Source organism: Entelurus aequoreus, linkage group LG12, assembly GCF_033978785.1.
Source record: "Entelurus aequoreus isolate RoL-2023_Sb linkage group LG12, RoL_Eaeq_v1.1, whole genome shotgun sequence".
Classification (NCBI taxonomy): domain Eukaryota; kingdom Metazoa; phylum Chordata; class Actinopteri; order Syngnathiformes; family Syngnathidae; genus Entelurus; species Entelurus aequoreus.
The window spans coordinates 45,010,333-45,033,546 of NC_084742.1; the positions used below are offsets into that span (position 1 = coordinate 45,010,333).

At 42.4% G+C, this 23,214-nt stretch overlaps 3 protein-coding genes across 6 annotated transcripts in view; 2 read left to right on the forward strand and 1 right to left on the reverse strand.

The window, feature by feature from the left end:
• The window catches only part of tbc1d14 (TBC1 domain family, member 14), a 44,460-nt gene extending 37,099 nt beyond the window's left edge, over positions 1–7,361 (forward strand). For all 4 annotated transcript variants that reach the window (XM_062066080.1, XM_062066079.1, XM_062066081.1 and 1 more), the window contains 4 exons: positions 1,859–1,987; positions 4,523–4,632; positions 6,189–6,447; positions 6,518–7,361. In XM_062066080.1, the coding sequence (XP_061922064.1) occupies positions 1,859–1,987; positions 4,523–4,632; positions 6,189–6,447; positions 6,518–6,574 (555 nt within the window). In that variant the 3' untranslated portion in view covers positions 6,575–7,361. The remainder of the gene's footprint in view (positions 1–1,858; positions 1,988–4,522; positions 4,633–6,188; positions 6,448–6,517) is intronic.
• A 148-nt stretch (positions 7,362–7,509) lies between these two features.
• Positions 7,510–9,359, forward strand: LOC133662254 (C-C motif chemokine 4 homolog). Its single transcript, XM_062066083.1, has 3 exons — positions 7,510–8,836; positions 8,914–9,025; positions 9,097–9,359. Exons 1-3 carry the CDS (start codon positions 8,767–8,769, stop codon positions 9,188–9,190), a joined length of 276 nt encoding a protein of 91 aa, XP_061922067.1. The 5' UTR covers positions 7,510–8,766; the 3' UTR covers positions 9,191–9,359.
• A 5,334-nt stretch (positions 9,360–14,693) lies between these two features.
• Positions 14,694–16,900, reverse strand: cfap184 (cilia and flagella associated protein 184). Its single transcript, XM_062064421.1, has 3 exons — positions 16,415–16,900; positions 16,003–16,353; positions 14,694–15,002 (listed from the first exon to the last, which is right to left on the reverse strand). The coding sequence occupies exons 1-3, from the start codon at positions 16,898–16,900 to the stop codon at positions 14,694–14,696; spliced, it is 1,146 nt and encodes a 381-aa protein (XP_061920405.1).
• Positions 16,901–23,214: the final 6,314 nt, after the last annotated feature.

The following is a 23,214-nucleotide window of genomic DNA, read 5'->3' on the forward strand; positions in this document are numbered from 1 at the left end:
GGTACACACGCAGCATTGTCCCACCCACACAACCATCTGATTGGTACACACGAAGCATTATCAGCCAATCAGCAGTGCGTATTCATAGCGCATGTAGTCAGCGCTTCAGCGTCGAGCAGATAGGTGTTTAGCAGGTGAGCATCAGGCAGCGGACTCTCCCCAAATGATAATAAACACCTCCCAGTCAACTACTAGTAACATCACTATGAGCCCATTGACCTACTAGAAACTTAAACTGCAGCTCAGCTCACTCGCAGTCCTGGCTTGAGGTGAAGGCTAATTACCTCTCAGTTCCAGCCACATCGACCCCTTCTGAGCGCCTATTTTCAGCTGCTGGGAATATTGTAAACAAGAAAAGAACCAAAGCATGTAGACATGCTAACCTTTCTTCATTACAACTGTTAGTCACTCACTGGAATGAGTAGAATTGGTTATTGTGTACTGTGTTGGACTGGATGTTTATTTTGCACATTTTAAGAGCAATACTTAATGTTTACAGTGCTCCAGAATATTTAGATTGGCACTTTTTTGTATTGGATGTTTATCTTTATTTTCGCACATTTTAGCAAATAAGCAATACTTTCACTTTTGTTGAAATGTTTACACTGTTGTTACAGAATATTTCGTTTTGCACTTTTTTGTATTGGATGTTTATCTTTATTTTTGCACATTTTAAAGCAAAATAAGCAATACTTTTACTTTTGAAATGCTTATACTATTGCAGAATATTAAGATTTGCACTGGATGTTTACTTTTATATTTGCACATTAAAAAGCAAATAAGCTACTTTTAATTTTGTTAAATGTTACGTTTTAAATGTTTACATTGTTACAGAATATTTTGTCATGTTGTTGTCAATGTTGACTGAGTGGCCATACCTTTTTTTTTGTAAATAAAAGCCATGCCTTTTGAAAAAACTGGCCTACTTTTATTTTTTCATCTTCATTTTAAATAAAATAAAATAAAAAATAATCTGTAAAAGGAAAAATAATCTATAGATGAATCGAAAAAATAATCTATAGATTAACCGATTAATCGAAAAAAAATAATCTATAGAAAAATAATCGTTAGCTGCAGCCTTACTTTGCATAGTAGAGTTTTAACTTGCACTTACAGATGCAGTGATGAACTGTAGTTACTGAAGTGTTCCTGAGACCATGTGGTGATATCTTTTACACACTGATGTTGGTTTTTGATGCAGTACCGCCTGAGGGATCCAAGGTCACGGACATTCAATGTTATGTGCAGTGATTTCTCCAGATTGATTCAGATTTTCTGAACCTTTCGATGATAATACAGACCTTAGAGGGTGAAATCCCTAAATTCCTTGCAATAGCTCGTTGAGAAATGTTGTTCTTAAACCGTTTGACAAGTTGCTCACGCATTTGTTCACAAAGTGATGACCCTCGCCCCATCCTTGTTGTGAATGACTGAGCATTTCATGGAAGCTGCTTTTATACCCAATCATGGCACCCACCTGTTCCCAATTAGCCTGTTCACCTGTGGGATGTTCGAAATAAGTGTTTGATGAGCATTCCTCAACGTTCTCAGTCTTTTTTGCCACTTGTGCCAGCTTTTTTAAAACATGTTGCAGGCATCAAATTCCAAATGAGCTAATATTTGCAAAAAATAACAAAGTTTTCCAGTTCGAAAGTTAAGTATCTTGTCTTTGCAGTCTATTCAATTGAATATAGGTTGACAAGGATTTGCAAATCATTGTATTCTGTTTTTATTTACGATTTACACAACGTGCCAACTTCACTGGTTTTGGGGTTTGTAAATATATTATATATCCTTCTTTTCGATAGCTTCAAGTGCCGTTTTTGTAAATGACATATTTCGCTGACCTCTGCTGCAGGTGCAGGGAATGTCATTCATTGCAGCAGTGCTCATTCTGAACCTGGACACAGCCGAGGCCTTCATAGCGTTTTCCAACCTGCTCAACAAGCCGTGTCAGATGGCCTTCTTCAGAGTGGACCACAGCCTTGTAAGTCAATAATCTCACCAGATAATAACAACTGTTGTTATTATATTGTTTGTGGATGTGATGTAATTGTTTATTGGATGTTGTCATAAGTTGAGCCTTGATGCTGGAATTTGGTTTTAGGACTCAGTGTCCCTAATGGGAAAACATCTGTAGCCTTGTGTCATGTCTTTAGCCACACACTAATAAGAAGCATTGTGCCCCACTAAAATGAGATTGAATTTACTTTCACATGTGAATCGGTGTCTGTGTCTAATTGTGTGGTCATTGATAATTAGCTATCTTACTGTGGGGTGAGGAAAGCAATGGAGATTTGCCAAGGTCATCTTGTCATGCCTAAATAAAAACTAATAATTGTGTATTAGAAATATGTTTCAAAGAGTCACAAACAGGTAACAATGTATCCATAGACAGCAGATACAAAATGAGCTGAGCACCTTTGAATGTTATCCACATTATTCACATCCAAATTCTGTTTGAGGCTTGCAAGCCATAATCGCCTTCCTTCTTTTTAGACAATCACTCTGTCTGTTTTTCACTACTTTGTGCAGATACAGCAGTACTGTAGATGTTTTTATCGCTTTGCTCAATTCTGACAGCCGAAAAAAACGGTACCAAAGTTAACCATTTAGCTTTAGCAGAGATGCTAACTGTCCCTTTCACAGACAATATATTGTTGTGCTTTCCTCTACCATTGTTGATGTTGCATGAAAATACTTGATAGAAGCACACTGCACCTTTTGCAAGAAAACACTTCTATGGCAAATTTGAAAATTGGCTCTTATGATGTTTGCTAATATTTTTTTTCAATGAGTTTACACTAGAGAAGCTCCTGGTGTATTTAGTTAGTTTAACCATTTTGTTTTCCAATGTGAAAGAGCAGTGATTGAATTCTGTTGCGTCTGACCAGTCTTCCTCTCAGGGAATAAATGTCCCTGGTCAATCCCAAATTCTTTCAGATGACATATATGTTGAGTAAGAAGGACCATCAAGACATAATAGGAATATCATCAAGTTTTACTAAAGCTTTAGGAGACCACCCTTACAATGCGGTAATACCAGCATCTAGAAGCGGTCTAAAAATCAAACGTGAAGTGACAACTTATTGAATACGAAAACAGCCCCCACCCTGCACAGAAAGGAATACAGCCTCATTGTTCTAATACTGATAAGGTAAAAAGGGAGTACACCATACTCCCACATTCCAACGCCTTCAAGGTAAGGCACAGAGTTTACTTGCGGACATAAGGTACAAGCATAAAGAGTACACATGGGAAAATATTAGCTGCTTTAAACATGACTAGGGCTGCAACTAACAACTAATTTGATAATCGATTAATCTGTCGATTATTACTTCGATTAATCGATTGATAATCGGATAAAAGAGACAAACTACATTTCTATCCTTTTCAGTATTTTATTGGGGGAAAAAACAGCATACTGGCACCATACTCATTTTGATTATTGTTTCTCAGTTGTTTGTAAATGTTGCAGTTTATAAAAAATAAAATAAAAAAGTAGCCTCTGCGCATGCAGAGGCTACTTTTCTCCAACGAATCGATGGATCCAACGAATCGATGACTAAATTAATCGCCAACTATTTTTATAATCGATTTTAATCGATTTAATCGATTAGTTGTTGCAGCCCTAAACATGACTATGAACAAAGAAAGAACTCTTAAAAATATATGCATTCGCTACAATTCATATACTTAAAATTCATTCTCGACCTCTGATTTTACTTTGTCCTTGTATTTTTTGTCCGTATGGATGTGAAATGGTCTTAAATTATTTTCAAGATTATCTTCAAAAAGTCTTAAATTTGACATGTTGAAATAAATAATGATAATGATAAATGGGTTATACTTGTATAGCGCTTTTCTACCTTCAAGGTACTCAAAGCGCTTTGACAGTATTTCCACATTCACCCATTCACACACACATTCACACACTGATGGCGGGAGCTGCCATGCAAGGCGCTACCAGCAGCCATCAGGAGCAAGGGTGAAGTGTCTTGCCCAAGGACACAACGGACGTGACTAGGATGGTAGAAGGTGGGGATTGAACCCCAGTAACCAGCAACCCTCCGATTGCTGGCACAGCCACTCTACCAACTTCGCCACGCCGTCCCCTTAAACCTGTAGCAACACTGGCTTAGATATTTGAGCTACAGCGCTAACATTACAGTTCCATTTTAACGTGCTCGTTTAGCCTAATTGCAGAAGAAAAATAAAATTGTAGCCGACTAACGGACAGAGCTTTGTTTTAAGATGTGTAGCGAAGCCCAGAACTTCAAAATTGAGCACCTCTTCTCCACTAACAAACAAGTGAGATGATGGACTGTTTCCATGTTTTGTGTTGTTATAGTGCCACATGTGACTGTCAGAAGGTCATTACAAAGTCAGTTTGTGTTAATCTGTGACAATTTACTGTGGGAAGTCATATCACTAAAGGGAAACCAGACCCAACCGCAATTAAACATCAAGCGGGCGTAATTGTACACACAAGTCATCCCCTTGACACTGTCTAATGTTGCAGATGTTGACCTACTTTGCTGCCTTCGAAGTCTTCTTCGAAGAAAACCTACCAAAGCTCTTTGCACATTTCAAGGAGAACAGCCTGACCCCCGATATTTATTTGATCGACTGGTGAGTTGTCTTTTCCTCCTCTCTTGCCTCGAGTGTGTTAGCTCTGCTCTCACGTCAGCAGCCATGTTTGTTTGTGTGCGCCACACTTGGCTTCTGAGCTGCTGAGAACACAGGAAACGGGTGTATGGTGGGGGGCGGTGGTGGGCTCTCACTTTGAAAATTCCTCGATTTCCGTTTCCAGTTGCGCCGGCAAAACTTGTGGTGTGTCTTTCCTTTTGTTTCTTCGGTCTGTCTTTTCAAAATAAAAGCTGGGAAAGTGATACACTATATTGCCAAAAGTATTTGGCCACCCATCCAAATGATCAGAATCAGGTGTCCTAATCACTTGGTGTATAAAATCAAGCACTTAGGCATGGAGACTGTTTCTACAAACATTTGTGAAAGAATGGGCCGCTCTCAGGAGCTCAGTGATTTCCAGCGTGGAACTGTCATAGAATGCCACCTGTCCAACAAATCCAGTCGTAAAATGTCCTAGCTCCTAAATATTCCAAAGTCAATTGTCGGCTTTATTATAAGAAAATGGAAAAGTTTGGGAACAACAGCAACTCAGCCACGAAGTGGTAGGCCATGTAAACTGACAGAGAGGGGTCAGCGGATGCTGAAGTGCATAGTGCAAAAGACTTTCTGCACAGTCGGTTGCTACAGAGCTCCAAACTTCATGTGACCTTCTAATTAGCCCACGTACAGTACGCAGAGAGCTTCATGGAATGGGTTTCCATGGCTGAGCAGCTGTATCTAAGCCATACATCACCAAGTCCAATGCAAAGCGTGGGATGCAGTGGTGTAAAGCACGTCGCCACTGGACTCTAGAGCAGTGGAGACGCCTTCTCTGGAGTGATGAATCACACTTTTCCATCTGGCAATCTGATGGACCAGTCTGGGTTTGGAGGTTGCCAGGAGAACGCTACATTTCGGACTGCATTGGTGGAGGAGGAATTATGGTGTGGGGTTGTTTTTCAGGAGTTGGGCTTGGCCCCTTAGTTCCAGTGAAAGGAACTTTGAATGCTCCAGGATACCAAAACATTTTGGACAATTCCATGCTCCCAACCCTGTTGGAACAGTTTGGAGCGGGCCCCTTCCTCTTCCAACATGACTGTGCACAAAGCAAGGTCCATAAAGACATGGATGAGTCTGGTGTGGCTAAACTTGACTGGCCTGCACAGAGTCCTGACCTGAACCCGATAGAACACTTTTGGGATGAATTAGAATGGAGACTGAGAGCCAGGCCTTCTCGACCTCACCAATGCACTTTTGGAAGAATCAATCAATCAATCAATGTTTAAAGAATGGTTGAAAATTCCTTTAAACACACTCCGCAACCTTGTGGACAGCCTTCCCAGAAGAGTTGAAGCTGTAGTAGCTGCAAAAGGTGGACCGACATCATATTGAACCCAATGGGTTAGGAATGGGATGGCACTTCAAGTTCACATGTGAGTCAAGGCAGGTGGCCAAATACTTTTGGCAATATAGTGTAACTCTGTGGTTTAGTCAACAGCATGCATCTAATTCCCTCTATTTGATGTGGCGTGACATGTCCTACCTGCCCTGCGTCCCAGGATCTTCACCCTGTATAGCAAGTCTCTTCCGCTGGACCTGGCGTGCCGCGTGTGGGATGTCTTCTGCAGAGACGGCGAGGAGTTCCTGTTCCGCACGGCGCTGGGCCTCCTGCGCCTCTTCCACGACGTGCTGACTGGTATGGACTTCATCCACATGGCCCAGTTCCTCACCCGCCTGCCCGACCTCATCCCCGCCGAGCAGCTCTTCCAGCACATCGCCGCCGTCCACATGAGCGGCCACAACAGGAAGTGGGCGCTGGTAGGTGCACGGCCGAGCTTTCTCTACGCCGCGTGACAGTTCTAGCTCAACTCGGTTCCGTTTGACGCAGGTTCTACAGACGTTGCAGAAGGATGTGGAGCGGGGCAGTCCGGTGTTGAAGCGCTGACATTGAGAAGACTTTGGCTTTGGGAACTGAGTGCTGCTATGTGGGACCTCTCTGAATGGGATCAGGACCTAGGAGGAGGACCTGGTGCCTTATTGAACACACTCCCACCCAGGAGGGGATCAGAGAGACCAGACCTCACATTCTCTCTTTTAATTGTACTTCCTGACTTTCTTCTTTGTTTGTTTTTACCGCGGACTCCCTGAACGCACTTTGAGGGAGTGAAGGCCTTGTTGATGTTACACGTTTCCAGAAAGAAAAGGTCATCGGCTGCCTTTAAGCTACATTTCAACATCTTTTATTTGTGTATTTATTCAAAGGGGAAGCAAATCGTGTTTCTGCAGAGGCTTTTATTTTGCTGTGTTCTTTTACAAGTAGAGCTGTGGCTTTTGTGTCATGTTGCACTATTCCTGGCAGACCACTTTGCTCTTTTTGCCGTCCATTTTGCACACAGATAGCCCCGATCAGGCGTCCTTGTTGTCACTTACTTGATGTTTCGTAGGTTGCAAACAGGAAACTTTTCTTTTTTTTTTAACGTCTCGAGTTTTTGCAAAGCAATGCAATGCAATGCGCTTTCACCGCGACCTAAGCGCAGTAACACACCACAGGACTGCAACGACCCATTTAGCACACACTTGTCCTCTCCTGTTTGTTTTTAAAATGAAGTGTGCTGTCCGGTGGCGTTTCCACTTTTGTTACTTTCACACTGGATCCTAAATATTAATCATGTAAAGTCTGATTGCGCTGTCGTTACATAGTGTATACATTAAAGGCCCACTGAAACCCACTACTACCGACCACGCGGTCTGATATATCAATGATGAAATCTTAACATTGCAACACATGCCAATACGGCCGGGTTAGATTAGTAAAGTGCAATTTTAAATTTCCCGCGAAATATTCTGCTGAAAACGTCTCGGTATGATGACGTTTGCTCGTGACGTCACGGATTGTAGCGGACATATTGGGACACCATTGTGGCCAGCTACTAAGTCGTCTGTTTTCATCCCAACATTCCACAGTATTCTGGACATCTGTGTTGGTGAATCTTTTGCAATTTGTTTAATGAACAACGAAGACAGCAAAGAAGAAAGCTGTAGGTGGGAAGCGTTGTATTAGCGGCCGGCTGCAGCAACACAACCAGGAGGACTTTGAGTTGGATAGCAGACGCGCTACCGTGAGTATGCAGATTTGGCTTCCAAACATTTGATCGCTTCCCCTTACGTGCGTGCCGCTATGTGCATGTCACGTACGTAACTTTGGGGAAATATATGTGCTGTGTGAACTTTACGGAGGTGAACGGTACTTTGGGCTGTGGGATTGAGTGTGTTGTGCGGGTGTTTGAGTTGTATTGGTGGGTTATATGGACGGGAGGGGGGAGGTGTTTGTTATGCGGATTAATTTGTGGCATATTAAATATAAGCCTGGTTGTGTTGTGGCTAATAGAGTATATATATGTCTTGTGTTTATTTACTGTTTTAGTCATTCCCAGCTGAATATCAGGTCCCACCCGCCTCTCACAGCATCTTCCCTATCTGAATCGCTTCCACTGCCCTGTAATCCTTCACTCTCACTTTCCTCATCCACAAATCTTGCATCCTCGCTCAAATTAATGGGGTAATCGTCGCTTTCTCGGTCCGAATCGCTCTCGCTGCTGGTGGCCATGATTGTAAACAATGTGCAGATGTGAGGCGCTCCACAACCTGTGACGTCACGCTACTTCCAGTACAGGCAAGGCTTTTTTATCAGCGACCAAAAGTTGCGAACTTTATCGTCGATGTTCTCTACTAAATCCTTTCAGCAAAAACGTGGCAATATCGCGAAATGATCAAGTATGACACATAGAATGGACCTGCTATCCCCGTTTAAATAAGAAAATGTCATTTCAGTAGGCCTTTAATTCTCCTTTTTAGGGTGTTTGGATTGCTTTGGACTTGCTGCTAGTGGGGGCGGGGCTTCTCACCATGCCACCTTGTCTCATTCCAAATGAAAATGTTCATGTGACGAAATAAAAGATGAACATTGTACGCATGATTACGTGAACACAAGTGAAGGTGGCATAACCACACTTCATTTCCTCTGCAGCTTTTTCAAAGCAGAGTGGAAAGTTTGTTGTTCAAACCGCAGCCTCCTTCCTACCCCTGCGTGCACATGCTATATAAGTGTGGCTGTCATGCGCCTCCGACCATCTCACCATGAGGGGCATGACCGTCTTTGCGCTGTGCGTGCTGGCCTCCGCCATCATTTTGTCCGCCCGCTGCAACAGTGAGACTTCCGTCGTCCGGACTCCTCGCCCACGGTGATGTTTGGAATATTAATTTTTGTCTCTCTCTGTCGATCAGATTCCAGCGGTCCTGACCACTGCTGCTTCAAACATTACCCCATCAAAGTCAGCCAAAGGTTCATAAAGACGTACTCCATGACTGACAGCAGATGCCCCATCATGGGAGTCATGTGAGTTATTTATCGTCATTGTTTATCATGTTTTGTTAAGAGACTTTGTATCATTTTGTGTTTCTTTTCAGTCTGGTGACTAATAAAAATTTTCACATCTGTGCCAACCCCAAAACCCCCTGGGTGGAGAGAATCATGAAACATTTGGATGAATCCACCATGTGATGTGTCTACTTTCTTTCGCTTTCATTATTATCATTATTACGCACTTATAGTCCAGTCTATCCTATAGTTACTTTGGAATAAGGTCATGTAGTTTGAACTTCTGCTTTTGTTTGGTTTTGTAGGCTTTTGCCTAGAAATGCATTTGTTACTCTGAATAAACAGTCATTTACAGAAAGTGTGTATTCGTTTCTTCAATTCAGCTGCGAGGAGCATTTTAGAGAGGTTACATTAACTGCTCGACGTTTAATTGATGAACAAAAAAAAAGCATGAGAGCCAACAACTACTTTGGGGGGAAATGATGATCCAGAACATTATATTTTTGAGCCTGAATATACAGAGGATGAGCTACAAATAAGTGCTAAACAAGAAATACAAACTACGAACATAAATTAATCACTGTACAATGTCTGCTCTCACCGGGATGCAGACTGATAGAATGTTCATATCTTCTTGTTTCGATGAAGAACTAATCAATCCTCATGCAGAAGAAAAATGGTGGGTGCAATTATTTTCCTGTCTTTCTCATCATCCTCGGGTCTAAGTTGAACGTCAAAGATGACTAATTTCTTGGTTTATGGCCAAAACCTATTACACAAGTGAAAAGCATGATTTATAATCCAGAATTATCTTCTACCAAGGGGTTGTCCCGATACCAAAATTTTGGTGCCGGTACCAAAATGTATTTTGATACTTTTCTAAATAAAGGGGACCACAAATAATGTCAGTATTGTCTTTATTTGAACTAAAAATGTTAGGGTACATTAAACATGTTTCTTATTGCAAGTTTGTCCTTAAATAAAATAGTGAACATACAAGACAACTTGTACTTCAGTAGTAAGTAAACAAACAAAGGCTCCTAATTTAGCTGCTGACATTATTGTGTTATTTAATTATAAAGGACAAGCTGTAAAAATTGATTATTAATCTACTTGTTCAAGGCTGCCCCATATAACACATTTGGAAAATGGGAGGACTTTTTTGACTGGGATACAATATTCAAATTAATCTACAAAACTACTATCGATGTTCAAAATCATTATTTTCAAATTAAAATCATTTATAACTTCTTACCCACGGGAAAAATGTTAAAACTATGGAATGTGACAGAGTCAGATGATTGCCGTTTTTGTTGTCAGGAGTCTGAATCCACCCTGCATTTGTTTTGGTATTGTCATATTGTGTCTTGTTTTTGGGTGGAAGTTGAAAAAATGTGTTTAAGGATTGGTTTGTTTATGAAGCTTGATGTGGTTTCTGTTACTTTAGGAGAGTTCATTGACAGTCATGATTTACTCAATTAAATTATAGTACTCGGTAAAAGGTTTATTTTTAAGGCCAAAAATAGATATTCACTTAGTATTACTTTCTTTGAAACATTTATTCAGTATTTTTGAACTTTAGAAAGTTATATGGTTGAAACCGATAATGATGCAAAAAACATTTCTCAAATGCTTGTTTTGAAAATGTAATTTTGTTTATAGGTTATATGCAATCTGTTGTTGTGTTCCCTAATTTGAGTGTACATAAATGATCTAGACTGGACCTGGCTTTAAGAACCATTTAAACAATCTAATTTAATTGACAACCTGGTCTGGTGAAGATAATGTCCTTTAAATTAAAAAAAAATTTAAAAAAAGAAATAAATCTTGAACAAAAAAGAAAAGAAAATAGAATAAAAACAGTTACATAGAAAGTAGTAATGAATGAAAATGAGTAAAATGAACTGTTAAAGGTTAGTACTATTAGTTGACCAGCAGCACACACAATTCCATAATTTATTCAGAAAGTATAAATAACGACAAATAAAGATAGAATGCTATTAACCGCAACATGTAAGTGTAAAAAAACCACAACAACATAATGATTTGTACATTTTCAGAATATGCTTGTTCTATTTTTAAACAAAGAAAACAATCTGAAGTTGTCTTTATTTTTAAGTTATCGTGCTGTGATTTTACCAGTCCGGCCGACTTGGGAGTAGATTTTTCTCCATGTAGCCCCCGATCTAAAATGAGTTTGACCCCTACTGTAGTCTCCCGAGAACATGTATGTGACTTGGAGTAACAGTCAAGCAGATCAAAAGGCTGTAAAACCATTTTAATTCCAATTAATTCAGACATCTGCCAAATTAAGGCAAAACTTAAGCAAACCACAAATTAAAATATCAAAATCTGAAGGCACTCAAAGACTACGTCGAGTTGTGGGAATGTCCGACCTCCAAACGGAGCCACCTGGAAGACTCACCTGGACAAGTGTCGCCACCAGTAACAGGCGTCAGCGCCATCTTGGACTCCATGGAAAAGACCCCGAAGTGATTAGATGGCCGCCTCGCGCTCGTCAAGGTGCTCCACAGGGAGTTCCAAACCCTCCGAGAGTGTCTATTTTGGACAACAACAGGTCGTCTCTCTCTCGCCCAGGAGAACGCTACTCTCCGGGATTCTGTGAAAGTGCTCAGCGCCTGAGTTACCCAGCTTACCAGGGAGGACCAGATAATGAAGAAGACGAGCTGCATGAGGGACTCCCAGAGGGTCAAAAGGCTGAAGAAGACAGGGAGGAGTCAGTGAAAGCCTTCATGGAACTTCAACTCAAACTTTTAGCGGACGGCGTCGGGAATATTAAACTTTCATCGCATCCACTGGCTTGGAGCCTAGAAGCCAGAGAGCAGGAGACTCTCTGGCTTTGTCATGGTGCGATGAGCGTTGCTTGTGTGTGACCCCAAGGATGCAGAGAACGGCAGGCGGAATGCAAGTAAAACACACTTTATTACTTACAAAGAGGCATGGAACCCAAAACAGCACACGATGCATCTGTCTCAAAAGGAAGAGTAAGAATGAACCAACACTGAAGGAGGGACCCAGGTTGAACTAATTAAAGTTAATAAAGTTAAAGTACCAATGATTGTCACACACACACTAGGTGTGGTGAAATTTGTCCTCTACATTTGACCCATCCCCTTGGTCACCCCGTGGGAGCAGTGGGCAGCAGCGTAGCCGCGCCCGGGAATCATTTTTGGTGATTTAACCCCCAATTCCAACCCTTGATGCTGAGTGCCAAGCAGGGAGGTAGTGGGTCCCATTTTTATAGTCTTTGGTATGACTCGGCCGGGGTTTGAACTCACGACCCATCGATCGCAGGGCGGACACTCTAACCACAACAGGCTATATGCCAGACCTGGGCATTCTGCGGCCCGCGGGCCTCATCCGGCCCTTTGTACGTCCCTGTCCGGCCCGCGTGAGGCCACTTTTAAATTACAAAATACATTTTAAAAAGTATCTATTTCGAGTGTGCAATACAACGGTGCTGCTTTTCTTTTGAAAAGCGTTATTTGTATTACTTCCGTGTGGACGTATGCTCGTGCGCGCAGCGGCAATCACAAATTACAAAATAAATTTAAAAAAACATCTTCGTCGTGCGTGCAATACAACTGTGCTGCTTTTATTTTGAAAAGTGTTATATGTGCGTATGTCCTGTGAGGGAAGGCGCACAGTGACAAGTGATGCACGGTTATCCCCGAGACGCTAAAAAGAGAAAAGTTGATGACGAATGGCGTGTTTTCAACAAGACATGGACTGCCAAGTAAAGGTAAAGCCGTGTGCTTATTTGTGGTACACATGTTGCTGTGTTTAAAGAATATAGTGTAACGACCTGCTGAAGTAGATGTTGTCTTCTTGAGTTGCGTAAATGAGAAGTGAGGAGACGTGCGTGTGGAAGGAACGAGATGTTGAGCTGTGTTAGTATAGCTTGCTCAATAAAAGTTTAAAAAGAGCGTCAGACTTGGTGTGCACTTCTTCTGGACGCTACAATTGGTGTCAGAAGTAAAACTTTGCGCATACTGCGCTGTTTGTGTGCTACGTCATCGGGAGGTACGTGCCACGTGAGGAGCTCCCCGCAAAGAGAGAGAGACACAGAGAGAGAGAGAGAGAGAGAGCGTTTACAGGTGCAGCCACGCTGCTTGCCACGGGGGGAATTCCGCCCTCTATGAAGACTCCCAGGTTTGATGGCAAAGCGAACTGGGAGGCATTTCATCCCACTTGTGACATCAATTGTAGCGTCCAGAAGAAGTGCACACCAAGTCTGATGCTCTTTTTAAACTTTTATTGAGCATGCTATACTAACACAGCTCAACTTATCTCGTTCTTTCCAAAAGGAAAACCAATCCTCACTCCTCATTTCCGCAACAGCAACGCTTCCTCCTTCTTCGCCAATCACCTTACAGGCGTGCTACGTTCACAACAAAAAGGATGCAGGGTAAAGTGACAGAAATTGAAATGTTTGTATTGTAATATACATCAGGAAGTGTTGTGTAAGAAAGTGTTAAAAAAAAAAAAACCCATCAAAAGCCATCTGCTTTTGTATAAAGATAAGTTAGGTTAAATGAAAATATTATTATTATTATTATCTATCTTACGGTATATCAAAAATAATTTGAGCAAAATTTAATTGAAATATTGTCGGTGTGGCCCTCCAGCAGTGCTCGGGTTGCTCATGCGGCCCCCGGTAAAAATTAATTGCCCACCCCTGCTATATGCTAATGACTATCAACAAAAAGACATTGGACTTTATAATTTGGGACAGAACGTTTTAAAAAGATCTGTGAATAAAATATCCCCTGAAATTAGGATTTTTTAAAATGTGTGTATTATATTTTGTTTGTTTGTCATGTGACCAACATACATGACAAAAGGCCTTCGTTTCATCCCAAAAACCAAATGTCAAAAAGCAACGGACACACATCATTGACTGGGCTGGTGCTGAACTTACCTAACATTTGCTTCCATCGACAATGCTGCCATCTGCTGGCTAACAAGCAACACGACAGGTTGCTCACCTTCCACTTTGTAGCCTACAGCTGTGCAATGCAAAATACTTTTTTTTTTTTCAAAGATTTTACATTTTATTTCTACAAATTTCCCCAGTTTTAAGAGCTATTTGCTTATTTTTAGTCATTGACTAATCATAATTTTAGCACAAATATTTTTTGTGTTCTAGTTTAAAAATGTTAAAATTGAGAAAATAACTCTTCCAATAATTGTTTTCCCCACATGGACAATGTTGTTTAAAGATTCTGCAGCATCTCAATGATGCTTAATTTAAGACCTGCTAGTTGAATAATGTTTGTTCTCAGAATAAAATACTTCTTTCTGTCTTAAAAGTCCTGCTAATTTCTAGATGGACAAATCTTAATTTAGGATGTCTTATCAAGTACAATTATCTGTCCATGCAGCTAGTTAATATGTATAAATTGTTATGAAGAAAAATATGACTGGTGATATACATCATTATGAATTCTTACACACAATTATATAAAGTACCAATGATTGTCACACACACACTAGGTGTGGTGAAATTTGTCCTCTGCATTTGACTCATCCCCTTGTTCATCCCCTGGGAGGTGAGGGGAGCAGTGGGGAGCAGTGGGCAGCAGCGGTGGCCGCGCCTGCGAAAGTATATCAATGAAATGCTACAATAATCACATGAATTATGGCTACAACAACTGAAACCACATCATGCTATTGATGTTTTAGTTGAAAGCATTTCTTCCAGTCGACTTTGGAGTTTGTCCACTTTGTCTTGCAGCAGCTTTGAGGCGCCGGCGGTGATCCCAAAGTCCCGCAGCAGCATCCTGTGTCCCAGCAGCCCAGCATCGTGCTTCAGGTCCGCGTTGTGCCTCTGCAGGCGGCTGCAGGCCCGTTTGGTCCTGGCCAGCAGGTCCCTCTTGGCGGCCATGGTGGCGTCCAGCTGGGCCAGCTGCTCGCGCTTGCTCAGGACCTCCGTGCGACTCCGGTGCAACTTCTCCTTGGCGCTGGACAGCAACTGAGAGAAGCCAAAGTCAATGCACACCAGGTAAAACCTACGTAGCATGAGGTGGCGACTTGTCCAGCCGGGATAGGCTCCAGCCTATCAGCGTTCCTGTTCTGTAACCCTGTACACTGTTTTTGTCTAATCTTGAACGGGTTTGTGCTGAAAACAAAGTTGTTTTGTGCTTGTGCAATGACAATAAAGACCGACCGACCTACCTACCTACCTACCTACCCCCCCGCGACCCCGAAAGGGACAAGCGGTAGAAAACGGATGGATGGATACTGTAACCATAGTCTCTGTAATATTACAACATCCATCCATCCATCCATCCATTTTCTACCGTTTATCTCTTTCGGGGTCACGGGGGGGGGGGGGGGGGGGGGGGGGGGGGGGTCTCTGGAGCCTATCTCAGCTGCATTCGGGCAGAAGACGGAGTACACCCCTGGACAAGTCGCCACCTCATCACAGGGCCAACACAGAAAGACAGACAACATTCACACTCAATTTAGTGTTGCCAATCAACCTATCCCCAGGTGCATGTCTTTGGAGGTGGGAGGAAGCCGGAGTACTCGGAGGGAACCCACGCAGTCACGGGGAGAACATGCAAACTGCACACAGAAAGATCCTGAGCGCAGGATCGAACCCAGGACTTTCGTATTGTGATGCAGACGCACTAAGCCCTCTTCCACCGTGCTGCCCAATAATATTACAACAAATGACTCTAAATTCAAAGGACTACATTGCGCACTCTTGTACAGTAATGTAATTAACACTAAATTTACAGCATATAGTTGTCATTTTTAAATAATCAACTCAAATTACAGTGGTGGCATCCAGTTGTACATTTATTGCAATGAACTGTAAAGTGACAGCTCTGCAGTTGCAGTAAATTGCTGTAAAGACGTTTCACAGTAAACTACTGTAAATGTTACTGTGATTAAATATAATGTCATTGTCCGCCTGCATTTGCTGTGAATTTACGATGAAGATTTTTTACAGTGTGGGTTCCTACCTCTAGGGTCCGCTTCATCTTCTTGTGGAGCTTGAAGGCTTCTTGGCTCCTCTGCTCAAAGACTTTTCTCTGTTGCATCTTGTCGGCCAGCAGCTGCTCAAACCGGAGCTGGAGATGATCCCCGGCCTGCTCGTCCTCTTCGTCACGGAGCTCCGCCTCCAGACGCCGCACGGCGCTCTTCAGGCTGCCGTGCTTCACACGGAGGCTCCTCAGTTCCTCACGAACGAGACGCTCAGACTCCAGAGTGGCTTCCACTCTGGCCTGCGCCGCCTCTTGGCCCAAACGTCGACTCAGCAACGGCACCGCCAGCTTCTTCTTAAGCGCCAACAACGCTCGCCACTCGTCCTCCACCTGGGAACAAACGGTCAATCGAGGTTGTCCATGATCCGCAGACATGCCCCACGGTCTTCACCTTGTCCTGCTCCTCTTGACAGTGCAGCCTCAGCTCAACCTCCTGTTGCTGTGCGCTAACCAGCTGGGCGGCATGCTGTCTCCCCCAGTCCTCCAGGAGGTTAACGCACCTGTCGTAGTCCTGCGTGCACACCTGGGGGTCTTCTTGCTCGGGGGTGTTCTTGCTGAAGTAAAAGGCCAGCTTGGCCTGCAGCAGCATGTTGTGCTGGCTCACCTTGTCCTCCTCTTCCAGGAGCTCTTGGACAAGGTCCATGTTGTGCTTGCTGGTGTCCTCCATCATGGACGTGCTGAAGGTCTCTCTGTTCTCTTCTTTAGGCTTTGAAGGTTCTTCATTGTTCTGGTCGTGTGTCCCAACAACAACGATATCAGACGGTTCTCTTGTATCCTGCTGGCCTGGATCTTCTCCATCAGGGTCCACATCCTCAGTCCACTTGTCTTGACTTTCTCCATTATGGTCTTCATGCTTATCTGCTAACCCTTCATCCATTTTAGTTTTACTGATGATTTTTTTTCTAATTATTATCAAACTATTTTAAGTACATATTAAGCCAGAATGCTGGTATAGGCCCCCAGGTGACCAAGTTGTGTTTAGTCATGTTGTCATAGAAACTGCTCTCATGAATATTAACAAGCAGGCCGGGCCTTTGTGGCTGTAATAGCACATATTCACCACCAGAGAGCGCTGTTCGAACAACCTGCGCCTCCAACATGTGTCGTTTGAAGCTGTAATGACAGGAAACCTCCACAGGAGGTCGCTGTAATTACATATAATCCTTAGTCGTGTATGGATTTCTACCAAGGCCGTGCTGTCCTTTTGACGTTAGTATTTCTGACCAAACTAACCAAAATAATACGTCTATATATCGTTCTAGACATACTCCAGCGCATAAATTTACGATAAAACATGATTTTAGTCCGTGAAAGTATAATTTTGCGGTCGTATTTGATGCACTCAGCTGCTACTGTTTTGTGACCAGCAGGCACTCGACAGAGCAATAAACGTCAAAAAGTATACAGGACGACCAAAAAATAGCTTATTACCTTCATTTTGCCAACATTTTCATTAGCGTTGGACCAACAATCCCAGAGAAATGGTGACTTGTGTGAAGTATGTCACCTGTGATGTCTGCCTGCAATGTATTTGTAATCACGGTATGTACCACTCATTATGTATTATTCTATCTGATCTTTGTTATTTGTAACATGCTAAGTGAATAAGTGTACTTTTGTAGTTATGTCCCCATATTTCTACACAATAACTCAGATATGGTAACACTGGCGAACAGAAGGGAATATGCAGTGGTTTATGGTCCAGAGCATATTTTGCTTTGTTCATTTAAATATCTTTTGCCACTTTATGTTGTATATTTTGTACATGAGATGTGCAGTTCATTTTATATTGAATTGTTACACCCAAATAGTAGCCCGGGCGTTTATTTCACAAAATGGGGTCAGACCCCGGGCAGCTATTAGGACATGGACGGTTATTTGCACAAGGCTTTTAGTTATTTTTGCACCAGCCTGCATATCCATTATTTGGTTACAATGGTTACTGTCCAGTATTTTTTTTTTCGTACAAAAAACTTTAAATGTAAAAGCTATTGTAAACATACAAACAAAAAAACAAGAGATCAACATGAGGTAGGCTATCAAAAGACAAGAGATCAACAAGGCCTCAACATGGCAGTAGTGCAACAATTGTCAAATAGAATACCAATATCCATTTTCTACCACTTATTCCCTTCGGGGTCGCGGGGGTCTCTGTAGCCTATCTCAGCTACAATCGGGCGGAAGGCGGGGTACACCCTGGACAAGTCGCCACCTCATCGCAGGGCCAACACAGATAGACAGACAACATTCACACTCACATTCACACACTAGGGCCAATTTAGTGTTGCCAATCAACCTATCCCCAGGTGCATGTCTTTGGAGGTGGGAGGAAGCCGGAGTACCCGGAGGGAACCCACGCAGTCACGGGGAGGACATGCAAACTCCACACAGAAAGATCCCGAGGCCGGGATTGAACTCACGACTACTCAGGACCTTCGTATTGTGAGGCAGACGCACTAACCCCTCTGCCACCGTGCTGCCCAGAGAATACCAATACTAAAAATAAATACACTTTTTAAATAAAGCAGCCTACCGGGAAAAATAAAATTATGGTACCAAGTACTCAAGTATAAAAACCCACCATCAAAACAGAACAATAATACTGTCACTTAAATAAAATAAAGGCTACAGTACTCCAAGTTTTAAATAAAGCACCATATGTGATGTATCCACTGACACAAATTAGCATCAAGCTCGTCGCTCACTTTCTTCCTACCTCCACCAGATAAGCGAGCCCGTTTTCCATCGATTGCCGACTGAGATAGTAGTTCTCCCTTTTTTTGTTTCCATTCTCGTACGCGTTTTGGGTCAACGTTAAACTGCCTGGCCGCTGCCAAACCAGAATTCTGCTCCGCATACTTCACAACCGCTAGCTTGAACTTTAAGTCAAACTTTCTGTTCTTCTTCCCCCTTAAAGTATTCCCGTCCATCAGTTGTGGTGTACCGGTATCCTGTTCATTCAACTCACCCCATGTTGAAACTTTTCCTCGTGGGTTTGTTGTTGTCGTTGAGTGTGTGTTACGCTATATGCGGTGACCCATTGCAATATGTTGATTACCCAGAATCTCTACGTAACGTCTGCTGTTACCGTAATTACCAGAATTACTGCACCTTTGCTTTTCCTTTTACCTTATAAATTGGGCTTAATGAAATCAATATGATTTTAATATAAATTATGCAAATAACAGCCCATGGGCGGCTATTTGGACATGGGCGGTTATTAGGAAGAGGCGGTTAATTCACAAAATGGGGGGGGGTCAGACCCCGGGCGGCTATTAGGACATGGGCGGTTATTAGGACATGGGCGGTTATTTGCACAAGGGCGTTTATTTGGTAATATACGGTATTTTACTCGTTCAATATCTACTCCGTCCATTTGTATCTGTGTTTGACTTTCTCTTCTACTGTTACCGAATTGCAGTATTTTAATCTCAGGGCATTCAGTTGATCACAACTGGACTGTTTGGTTTGCCTTAGAAGACATTTCGCATCTCATCCTAGAAGTCTTCGTCAGTTCATGCTCTTAGACTTAGATAGGTCAGATCTAGTCTTAGACTTAGATAGGTCAGATCTAGTCTAGCGGCTGGTGCCAATACCTCAGTAGGTTTAATCAGTTCATGCTCATAGACTTAGATGAATCAGTGTAACAGGGTCAATTATGTCTTGTAAATAATGTATTTTATAATGTTTTATTATTGTTATAATTACACAAAATGTGAATATTGTTCGATGTTTTGTCAATGTGGAACCATTGTCTCGTTGTCCCTCCTACTGCAATAATTACTGTGACGCCTGTCTTTTTATATGCGTTGGACACGCCTTCCAACTTCCCTTTTGTCTTCGATGACGGGGAAAGGTAGGCGTCCATGCGACGACAGAAATTGTATTGTCTTGTTAAGAACTTAAGTTCACTTTCTTGTTCTGTATTATATTTGTGTAGGGACTCGACGATGGCAAAAAGTTATTGACAACAATTGTATTCTGTGTATTATCAGGTATGTTTATTTCACTGTTGTACGTAACGCCCTTTTGTCTTCGATAACGGGGAAAGGGACTCGACGATGGCAAAAAGTTATTGACAACAATTGTATTCTGTGTATTATCAGTAAAGCCACACAACGCAGAGGAAAAGACCACCGGTTACATCAAATCTAGTCTTAGACTTACATCGGTCAGAACTAGTCTAGCGGCTGGTGTCAATACCTCAGTAGGCTTCATCAGTTCATGTTCATACACTTAGTTTAATCAGATGTAGTCTTAGACTTGGATTGGTCAGATCTAGTCTAGCGGCTGGTGTCAATACCTCAGTAGGCTTCATCAGTTCATGCTCATAGACTTAGATTAATCAGATCTAGTCCTAGACTTAGATTGGTCAGATCTAGTCTAGCGGCTGGTGCCAAAACCCCAAATGTTTATACTCCAATACCAGGAAGATGTGCCATGGGCAAGGATGGTTTTGCCCTATCGTAGTGAGAAAAACAACTGTTTTGATGCAAACATTCAATCCTAACTGTCAAAGTCAACGACAGTCGTTGAAGTGTAATTTCCCCGAGTTAGCATTGCGGTATTGTGTGGCCGATTGATCGCAGTGGATAGACCACGAGACGCCCAAAATAGTCGGAATCACCCACGTTAGCATTCCATTCAGTTGTAAACCAGTCTGACCAATCTAATTCTAAGACTAGATCTGACCAATCTTAAGTCTATGAGCATGAACTGTTTAAGCCTATTGAGGTATTGGCAGCAGCCGCTAGGCTAGATCTGACCAATCTAAGTCTGAGACTAGATCTGACCAATCTAAGTCTAAGAGCATGAATTGATGAAGCCTAATCAGATGAGAGGCAAAATGTCTTCTAAGACAAACAAACAGTCCAGTTGCGATCGATTAAATGCCCTGAGATGACAATGACCTGGATGAATGAGAACATTCATAGCCATGCATTATTTGAGTTTTACTGAGATACAAAGATAATCTGTTTTTGTCAAACCGTAAATTTAATTTGTTCATTTATTGTGTTATTATTTGTATTAGCATCTGTGTGTTCTGTCCTGAACAAAGTGTCTACCTCGCATATGACACTGTGATCGGTGGCTCTCCAGTGTTGATGACGAACATTCACTTCTCATAGTTCACCTTTACAGTTTTTGGGGAAAGCGATGTAAAAGCTTTTCGCACTTTTGGCGAGTAAAGCAGCCCTATGCTGCACAACAGGGCATTTATACACGTCGAAACAAGTGGTAGAAATGGATGGATGGAAAAATTAGCGCAAAACAAACAGAGCATCAGCTCAAAGTTAGTATCAGTCATGGCGCCCAGTAGTCACGCCCAGTAGTCACGTGGACTGCCGAGACTTGTTTATTTCTTATTTCTTGTGTATTCCTATTACAACAAACTTGACAACAAAGACAAAGAAGAACGAAAGGAGCTTTTGAAATGCAGGAACTTTTGTGGGGCATCTGTGTGCTGAAGAACGCTGATTAGTGGAATGTTTTTACTCAGCCGTAGTCTTTAAAATCTATCTATGCAGTTTAATGTTGTTTATTATTTTTACAAACTTCCTTTCGATACGCAAAGCTACGAGAAGTATAGACAGACTCTTTTAAACGTATTTACGGAGGAGTATGAAGCCGGACTAGGGGATGGTGTGGCGCGGTTGGGAGAGTGGCCGTGCCAGCAACCTGAGGGTTCCTGGTTCGATCCCCACCGTCACGTCTGTTGTGTCCTTGAGCAAGACACTTCACCCTTGCCCCTGATGGGTCGTGGTTAGGACCTTGCATGGCAGCTCCCGCCATCAGTGTGTGAATGTGTGTGTGAATGGGTGAATGTGGAAATAGTGTCAAAGCGCTTTGAGTACCTTGAAGGTAGAAAAGCGCTATACAAGTATAACCATTTACTCGAAGCAATGACCTCAGCTGCTTACTACTCTGACTTTGTTGGATAAATCTGAAATACAGGAGGCAGCACATAAGTGGACCAAAGGTAAATAACATCAAATAATAAAGGCCTACAGAAATGAGATTTTCTTATTTAAACGGGGATAGCAGGTCCATTCTATGTGTCATACTTGATAATTTCGCGATATTGCCATATTTTAGCTGAAAGGATTTAGTAGAGAACATCGACGATAAAGTTAGCAACTTTTGGTCGCTGATAAAAAAGCCTTGCCTGTACCGGAAGTAGCGTGACGTCACAGGTTGTGGAGCTCCTCACATTTGCACATTGTTTACAATCATGGCCACCAGCAGCGAGAGCGATTCGGACCGAGAAAGCGACGATTACCCCATTAATTTGAGCGAGGATGAAAGATTCGTGGATGAGGAAAGTGAGAGTGAAGGATTAGAGGGCAGTAGAAGCGATTCAGATAGGGAAGATGCTGTGAGAGGCGGGTGGGACCTGATATTCAGCTGGGAATGACTAAAACAGTAAATAAACACAAGACATATATATACTCTATTAGCCACAACACAACCAGGCTTATATTTAATATGCCACAAATGAATCCCGCATAACAAACACCTCCCCCCTCCCGTCCATATTTACCTGCCAATACAAATCAAACACCCGCACAACACACTCAATCCCACAGTCCTAAGTACCGTTCACCTCCGCAAAGTTCATACAGCACATATATTTCCCCAAAGTTACGTACGTGACATGCACATAGCGGCACGCACGTACGGACAAGCGATCAAATGTTTGGAAGCCGCAGCTGCGTACTCACGGTAGCGCGTCTGCTATCCAACTCAAAGTCCTCCTGGTTGTGTTGCTGCAGCCGGCCGCTAATACACCGCTTCCCACCTACAGCTTTCTTCTTTGCTGTCTTCATTGTTCATTAAACAAACTGCAAAAGATTCACCAACACAGATGTCCAGAATACTGTGGAATTTTGCGATGAAAACAGACGACTTAATAGCTTGCCACAATGGTGTCCCAATATGTCCGCTACAATCCGTGACGTCACGCGCAAACGTCATCATACCGAGACGTTTTCAGCAGAATATTTCGCGGGAAATTTAAAATTGCACTTTACTAATCTAACCCGGCCGTATTGGCATGTGTTGCAATGTTAAGATTTCATCATTGATATATAAACTATCAGACTGCGTGGTCGGTAGTAGTGGGTTTCAGTAGGCCTTTAAACATATTTACGGAGGAGTTTGAAGCCGGGGGATGGCGTGGCGCTGTTGGGA

Coding starts and splice junctions, on each gene's coding strand:
- cfap184 (XM_062064421.1), bottom strand. CDS start 16,900: ATGGATGAAGGGTTAGCAGATAAGCATGAAGACCATAATGGAGAAAGT. Junction 16,354..16,414: donor GTCAAGAGGAGCAGGACAAG/GTGAAGACCGTG, acceptor GTTTGTTCCCAG/GTGGAGGACGAGTGGCGAGC. Junction 15,003..16,002: donor AGATGAAGCGGACCCTAGAG/GTAGGAACCCAC, acceptor GGCTTCTCTCAG/TTGCTGTCCAGCGCCAAGGA.
- LOC133662254 (XM_062066083.1), top strand. CDS start 8,767: ATGAGGGGCATGACCGTCTTTGCGCTGTGCGTGCTGGCCTCCGCCATC. Junction 8,837..8,913: donor TTTGTCCGCCCGCTGCAACA/GTGAGACTTCCG, acceptor TCTGTCGATCAG/ATTCCAGCGGTCCTGACCAC. Junction 9,026..9,096: donor TGCCCCATCATGGGAGTCAT/GTGAGTTATTTA, acceptor GTTTCTTTTCAG/TCTGGTGACTAATAAAAATT.